General features: G+C 25.6%; 1 protein-coding gene across 3 annotated transcripts; it reads right to left on the bottom strand.

Annotated features, from left to right (window-relative positions):
- Positions 1-277: 277 nt before the first annotated feature.
- Positions 278-7,558, bottom strand: LOC135928355 (uncharacterized). Of its 3 annotated transcripts, none has more exons than XM_065464802.1 (9): positions 7,424-7,558; positions 7,355-7,386; positions 7,165-7,308; positions 6,967-7,122; positions 6,781-6,930; positions 1,176-1,415; positions 774-1,011; positions 573-644; positions 278-485 (listed from the first exon to the last, which is right to left on the bottom strand). In XM_065464802.1, exons 1-9 carry the CDS (start codon positions 7,543-7,545, stop codon positions 341-343), a joined length of 1,299 nt encoding a protein of 432 aa, XP_065320874.1. In that variant the 5' UTR covers positions 7,546-7,558; the 3' UTR covers positions 278-340. The 3 variants fall into 3 exon arrangements, with proteins under 3 accessions (XP_065320874.1, XP_065320875.1, XP_065320876.1); XM_065464803.1 differs by having other exon boundaries at positions 6,967-7,074; XM_065464804.1 differs by having other exon boundaries at positions 7,165-7,381; positions 7,424-7,544.
- Between the last annotated feature and the right edge of the window lie 868 nt (positions 7,559-8,426).

Raw genomic sequence — 8,426 nt, 5'->3', positions numbered from 1 at the left:
CTAAAATAAGGAAGTGAACTGACATTATAAGTAATTTTTCATAACCTTTCTTTTTTTAATCAAAATTTCATCTCAATATTTTAAAATTTTCGCTCTGTGTAGTGCGGACCGGCTGGGACCGGACCGGACCACGGTCCTTAAGAAAAAGATCGGTCCGGTCTGGTTCCGGTTTAAGACGGATAGGACCGTTGACCTTTACTAGCTCTGTCTTACTTTGGAATTTGACATAAGATTTTTTGTTTTAAACAATAAATACAAATTTATTGAAATTTTAATACATCATATTATCAATAAAATTATAAATTTTTAAAAAAATTAGGTATTCGCGAGTCTATAAATTTTATTTGCATGTATTTCGTTTTTTTCTGATAACATGTCGAACATCGTTCTCGTCGTGGATGATGATATCGTCAAAATTTGGCATTTTGGAACTGTAAGCAGAGTCTATCAAAAGATGTCTTTTATTTTTGCCTTTCCTATGCATCCTTTTAATTATTTCATATTTAATTTATATAATTTTTTTTTGCGAATAAAAACATGTAACTAACAAAAATTAAATTTTTTTTATTAACTCCAATGATTTCTTGAAACTTGTTTGGTCGTCAGAGTCATCTTCTTGCCGTTTAACGGGTCTTGTTCTGATTCTTGTAATATTTTATAGGTAAAATTAGATTTTTTTTACAAAATAAAATTTCTTTGGAATGAGTTAAATGAAGACAAATTTTAGTAAGAATGGAATTAAAACAAAAAATCGATAATAGTAATAACTTTACCTAACTGTTTCGGAATCGTGTATCATATCCGCTACCATGGTTATGGTGTTTTTATCCCTTCTATTATCTTGGAGGAGTCTATTTTTGAAAGTCTTTGTGAATATCCCTTTCCCTAATTTAGGTTGAAGAGTATTTTGATGTAATTGATTCGAAGTCATCTTATCATACATTAATAATATTTCGGATTCGTAATCAAACGGAACTTCCTTTTCAAGGTCATCGATTATTGGCGATTTATCTATTATTTATTTTAAAAAAAAATAAATAAAATATAGCGCAGGTGATTATGATTTTTATAATGGCGGCTCTTATAGCGATTAAACCCTAGTTATCTCTCTTATAGAGTAAACCTAAAAATGATAATTAATGTACCCCTTTTTATTTTATCATAACTAAAAAAACCTTTTTTGGATTTCATGGCAGAAGTGCGAGAGTCTAGAGTATTGGATTCCTCTTCAATGTCATTGTAGGTTATCAGATGTCTCCCATTTGATGTTTGTGGGACATCAGAGTTATATGAAGGTGCCAAATTCTTGAATTCTTCTGGGTATGTTTGATTGACGTATTTATTTTTCTTGGAGTTGATAGCGAGAATTTGTCTCAAATCCAATCTTTTGTTAAAATTTCCTAGCCTTATTTCGACTAATTTATTATGATAAAAAAAAATTGCTTAATAACATCCATAAATAGGAGGGGGGAAGGGAGATTGTTTATAATAATCATGGTTTGAAAGAAAGAAGGAAATATAATAGATGTTTAAAGAACAAGTTTTAAAAAACTACAACATATTAATGAAATCGAGAATAGGAGGTTCGCACCACATCCACTTGTATTAAAGATAAGGGTATCAAATTTCATATTCATTAGTCCCGTGTTCTCAGGCACAATCTGTGACTTTAAAAAAATAATCCTTTACCAATTAATTGGAGAAAAAAAAAGGAATACTGCTTATAAAAAAAGTCCCCACTTAGAAAAAACGGAAATTATATGAATAATAGAAAACTCCTTATAAAACCTTTAAAAAATACGATATTTAGTGAATTATTCCTCAATAAATTCAATATACCCCAACATTCTTAATTCTATATTATCCCCGTAAAATTTATAGTCAGGAATTTTTTCCATGATCACCTTAGGCTCACCAGGGCTAAGCGATCATTTCATAAATGAGATGCAATGTTTAAAAAAAAATATCGAATATATCTTCCTGTAAATTATTTTATGGTAATTTTAAAAATACTATAAAATAATTCAAATCAAATACAAATAGTAAACTATTCCATCGTTTAATCAATGAATACGAACAATGGACTATTTGATTCGTATTTAGTGTTGTTAAATTACCCGTTTAAGATTTTAGCCAAAATAATATTATATAAGCCTGGTGATTTTCGGGTTTGGACCTCAATTCGCCAAATCTCGTGTCTTACATATTTGGCCAAAATCTTAATCAAGATATATTACCCAAATCGGGACGTTTAACAACACTAAACACGAATCAAATAATACATAGTTGATATTCGATTGATTAAACGAATGGAATAATTTACAATTCGTATTTTATGAATAACAAAATTTATTCATATATTCGAATTGAATTACTCGTTTTTTTAAAAAAAAAATTTTTTATAAAATAATTTACATGAAGATATATTCGATATTTTTTTTAAAAAAATTCTCCATGGCAATATCTATTTAGTCGAAATTTCTCATTTATGAAATGAGCGTATAGCCCTGGTGAACCTAAGGTGATCAGAAGAAAAATTTATGACTATAATTTTTTGAGGGGATATTATAGAATTAAAAGTGTTGGAGTATATTGATTTATTGAAGAATCAAATTGACTAAATATCGTATTTTTTTAATGGTTGCTTAAGGGGTAATTATTGGGGGGGGGGGGGATTTTCCTTTAATGAAGGCTTTCATCAAATATAATTAAGAGTGTTGGAGTATATTGAATTTATTGAATCAAATGATAAAATCTTTAAAATCCTTTAAATCTACAGTTATGTCGTATATATTGCTATTTATTTTAATTTTAGAGTGTTATCTTTGAGAATAGTTTATATAGATAAAAAAAAAGTTGATAATTCAGGTTATTAACTATTTTATTTAGGTGTTAAAAATGAAAATGGATATATTATAAATGATAAGAGCGTGCTCTTCCCTCTTGCAATGATACAAGCAATAGTTTCACCACCTGTTCCTGTACCATATTCATATTTTTCCCAAATGACCTCTCTTTGACACCATGGTCATCAAGATCAATTAAATTCATCAGTCTTTAAATTATCCGTCTTAATTATGTCAACTTTTTATGTAATAATTTATCACAAACTAAATTCATAAAGAAAATGAACTATATTTTTGTTTTTAATTAGAGGTGTGCCGATATATTAAATATTGGTATGGAGCCGATAATTATGCCAGTATTTTCGAAAGAAAAAATCGATCAGGTTATAATTGTTTTTGATTATTTTGTGATTGTATATAAATAATAATATTTTATACTTAATTTTTTAAAGAAAACATATTATATTATGATACGAACCTTTTTAAAAACATAGAAATAAAACTTGGGACCCCCACATTATTTTTTGGTTTACAAAAAAAATTCTTTGGGCATGTGAAATTGCTCTTATATTTAGCCTATATTTTTTTTCTTAAAACTTAGTTCCACTTAACATAAGTTCCAGGGAGGATATCACTATTGGTATAAAAATATTCATTAATTTTTAACTTTATTTTTGTCGAAAATATCAGCACATATTTACAGAGCAAGGTACTGAAGTTGAAACATCTTGCCTTAGGCCATCATCTGATGATAAAATAGCAAGAGCCAGGATGTTTGAATATTTAGGACTTGTAAAACCACACCTGATTATTGAAACCCTTTATTACATAGCGAGTTGTAATTTGTTTTACCTCGCCTACAAAGAGCTCTAGTACACAGAACGATATGAAAGACACGCAGAAATCTACCAGATTTCAAGGAGGATAAAAAAAATGAAAAGAGGAGATAGTGAATATTTCTTCTCCAAGGTTTGGGTGTAATTAAATGGAAGGACACTAAGTCATATTATTAATAAGCAATTTTCATGAGGTCTCTGATTTACAATTAATCCCGCACAAAGAAAAAGATGATTCTCTTATACATGTTCCCTGCCCAACCGTAACTAAGGTTTTGTAGACCACTGAAATCATTATAAAATCCTTTATGGAATCCCCCATCGGGCAAAGCGATGATGGATGCGTCTTTTCTTCTTCCTAGAAGATACGACTATTGTCAATAGTTATTCAAATCATAAGTAAAATATTTTATTTATATTTATAATTGAATTTTAAAATTCGCAGGTAAATTTTAAAATAAATTAACTATAAAAATCTTTGGGCTACAAATCGTCGAGAATATATCTCAAATAATTAATGCTTTGGTCAACTTCATCACAGATCAATTCTATATCGATTCTTGCTAAATTTCATGAAATATGTTGCTGATGATATAGTAAAAAAAGAATAAGATCATAATCCTATTAGAATTCTTGCAAATGATTCTGAGTCCCTTGGGAAATACTGAATTGATGGCATCACTATAATACCAAAAAAAACGAAATTAGGAGATCCTGTGAATGTTTTATATGTAAAGTATCGCTAAACATTAACGCAAAACGGAATCGTTTTTTTTCTTTTCATAACAAAAAATAATTTATATCATACACAGTAGAACAAAAAATGTCCCTCCCCTATTTATAAATTATTTTATAATTTTTGTATTTTATATTATAATTTTAAATATCGAAAAATAAATTTTAAAAACAATCTCAGTCATTATTTTAGTTTTTTTAGGTGAATAATAGAGGGGTTTTTTTAATGTAAAAATGTAGCAATAAAGTGTTAATCACTTCATGCCTTGTGTATTTACCCTAACTAAATAAAACCAAAATTCAATTTAATTGTAATTTTTAAAACATTTAATTAATATAAAAGAAAGATTAGCTTTGTGATATAATAGATTTATAAAAGAATGTTGTATGCTAATTTACTTTACAAATAATTGGAATTCCAATATAAAGTTAAATCATTTTTTTGAATATCTGGTTTAACAGGTATTTTTTTTGCTTTCAACACAAATTCCAAATTTTCCAAATAATCATCAAAGTATTGATGTCATCAAATTATCATATAATTTTAAAAACATAAATTAATATTATTAAAATAAAATTAGTTTATTTATTCTCAACTATTATATAGGCAACGGAAAAAAAATAAAGTCAGTTAAAATGAAAAATATGGGAAATCTTAAAAATAATAACGGGGAAAAAAATTTATAATTATTCATTTTAAAAATTTATCAATTAATAATGAAAATGGAAATAATGATTCTAAATGTGGAGATTATTCAAAAATTATTTGAACTCTAAAAATATTGGTAGTTCTTCATTGAGGAAATTATATAGTGTTGTTAAACGGCTCGTTTTGAGCCGATTTTTAAAAACGGCTAACTCAATATTTCACCCAGAAAGATGTTACGTAAGCCTGAAGATTTTGCTCAGAGAAGGAACAAAGGTCCAGACATATATTATCGAAATCTCGAGGCTTAGGCAATATTTTTCTGGCTAAAATATTGAGTTAGCCTTTTTAAAAAATCGGCTCAAAACGAGCCGTTTAACAACACTAAAATTATATTAAAAAAAAATATTATAATTCACTTGAACAATTTGAATTTATATTTCCAAATGATTACAGGTTCAGTGATGGATATTATTAATATTTGACAATGGAAACCTTCATGAAATTCATGGCATTTCAAACATCTTTTAGAACTATTAAAATGATTATGTTTGAATTTACAAGAATTGCCAATTTAATACCTTGTGGTAAAGAATGTACATAATTGTTTTGCCTGATTATTATTATAGTTCTTAATTTGATTTTTATATATTTTTAAATTTCATTGTTAACATTTTTTGTTTTTGTTGGCCTTCAATGAGCATAAGGTAAAACTTGTTCCAATGACAATTATTAGTTGGTAGTACCAATTTTTTTAATTTAATAACATTAATTTAATTTATGTTTTTAAATTATATAATATATTTTTTTTCTAAATATTAAAGATTTATTTGGTTTATCTTAATGATCAAATTAAAATACTATAAAAATTAAAAAACTATATAATTAAAAATACTATAAAATTGAGTTCCAAAAAGGAACCTTAGTTATTACTAACAATTTATATTTGAATTTTTTGGTGCATATATAAAAAATCTATAGCTTCAATTGTAAAAAGCTGTATTTTATTGCCTATATTTTGTAAAAACTTAATTGTTAATGGCAAAAAATGGCCATTTGTGGAAGTCACTATTGGAATGAATATGAAGTTGTTATATTTTTGTATTTATTCCATTCCATTCTAATATAATTAATATATTACAATGATTAACTTTTGTATAATTAGAAAATAAAACATATTTAATCATTTTTTATAATAAAACAAGTATTGTGTTGACCACAAAAAACCCAAAATTTCAGTGTTTCTTGTTCATCCCCTAGTTTACAATATATGTTATAATTTTTCCATAGAATATATTAATTATTTGATGTCCTTGATTCAACAAATGTCAAATAAAAATCAATATTAGATCAGTTTGTATCAATATTGGAAAATGTTCATATTGGCAAAAATTTGTGGATCATCACAGGGCTAATTTTCATTTATTACTTTATATTACCTTTATTAGGTTTTGGATAAAATTCAGGGTGAGTAATATTATAAAAATTTAAATGCATAAGGTAACTAAGAAAATAAATAATTAAATTTGAAATTAATTTTAGTTAAATAATAATTTTAAAATGTTTATTATTTTTTTAATTATTCAATTTTATTAATAGTACAAAACTAATTATAATTTTTTTTATATTTGTTTCTGAATGCCTACTATTCTGAAATCATAAAATTAAAATTTGTTTTAATTATAAATGTCAACTACAATAAAATAACAATATTTACTGTTTTTAGCAAATCTAAATAATAATAAGGGATATTTTGGTTGTGTTTCAATCTCTGATTCATAAGGAGGGTAGATAAATTTACGCCATTTGTGAGAAAGTAGTACAGTTTCATCTTTAGCATTTGCTATTCTTTTGTTACTCCTTTTTCCTTAAAAAGATATAGCTACAACAAAATAAATAATACTTAATGAATTAAAATCATCTTCTATTTCTCCATCTTCAAAAGTATTTTCTTCATAAGGTTTTTGATTGAAATATTCTAATAAATTTACATCAGTAGGTTCAGAATGATCTTTTAAAAATAATAAGGAATAATCATAATCTTTAAACTTGATTGTAACTAAAAAAAATTTAAATAATATATATATTTCTATTTTTTTACATTTATTTGAGCTTAAGGAATCTATCGACATTAACTGATAGTTTGATAAAATGTTGGAACATTCATTGTCTTCTTCCATATCATATGGATCTTCAAAAGGACTTATTAAGAACAAAAATTTCATATTAAAGCTCTCATCCTTATCTAAAGTAAACAGTAATATTTATTATTTGGCAGGTTTTATCCTCACCATCCATGAAATCATCTAACCCAATTCCTAAACTATAAACTTTATTAAATATAATTAAAAAAATGATACCTTCGTAATATTTCAGCTTTGTCGCTTATAATATTTTTATCCTCATCAATTACGCCATGAAATTTATTATAACGTTTATTACTCACTTCATCACTTTCATCATTCACACTTTCCATATCCATAGTTTTTTAAATGATAATAAATATATTGTAATGAGACAGAAAATGGCGATTAAAAAAATTCTTTTGTTATGTAATAATTGAAATATAATATTATATAGTGATAATAAATTTTATTTTAAAGAATTATATTAATATATTAATGCATTTGAATAATGTAATTGATAATGATCAGATATAGAGAAAGAATTTTAACATGCGGCAGTTAACTTGTAATCATTCCGAGCAATTTTTATGGTTGCTAAACAAATACTTAGTGGATATATCAATATTATTAATTCCTATATTGGTATATGCATATGTTACTTTTAATTTATATTGGTAATTCTATAATATATTCAGCTGATCTGAAATTTATCGTTGCATTCACCCATTTCTCTTCACATGTTTTTTTCTTTTTAGAAATATTTTCAATGGTATTGCTATCATTTATTATTTTTTAATATAAATATTATAGGAGCTTGATATATATGATCCTTTTTCATTATTTGAGCATGGCGAAAAATTGTTAGAAGATCATCAAATTGATTTAGCAAGAATATCTTTTTTGTCCGTTTTAAAACTAGATCCTTATAATATATTTAGCTTAAATAAATTGATGCTCATCACTTACTCAACAGGAGAATATGAAAGTTTTATTAATTTTTCTACACACTATTTTATTTACCTATAGATTGCATTGATTTTATAATAACAATACTCAAGGTTTATCCTCAAGACAAAAATGCAAAGATAATGTTACATAAAATATTTGAAGAGGATTTGTATATGTCAAAAAAATATAAGAATAAACTACTTATAGAATTAAATGAAAATCCAACTTTATCTTCTTTTTTTAATGAGGAATGCCACAATATTATTGAGATCTTAAATAACATATATAA

Source organism: Gordionus sp. m RMFG-2023, chromosome 4 (assembly GCF_954871325.1).
Source record: "Gordionus sp. m RMFG-2023 chromosome 4, tfGorSpeb1-WG-v2, whole genome shotgun sequence".
Lineage (NCBI taxonomy): Eukaryota > Metazoa > Nematomorpha > Gordioida > Chordodea > Parachordodidae > Gordionus > Gordionus sp. m RMFG-2023.
The sequence above is the reverse complement of the archived record's forward strand: the minus strand, read 5'-3'. Positions and strand labels throughout refer to the sequence as shown.

Bases quoted from the DNA above. Each gene is read 5' to 3' on its own strand.
- LOC135928355 (XM_065464802.1), bottom strand. From the start codon at position 7,545: ATGGATATGGAAAGTGTGAATGATGAAAGTGATGAAGTGAGTAATAAA. The intron at 7,123-7,164 runs GTAAAAAAATAG...AATTTTTTTTAG, and splicing joins TTCCTTAAGCTCAAATAAAT to TTACAATCAAGTTTAAAGAT. The intron at 1,416-6,780 runs GTAAATATTGTT...ATAATAAATTAG, and splicing joins ATTTAGATTTGCTAAAAACA to TCGAAATAAGGCTAGGAAAT.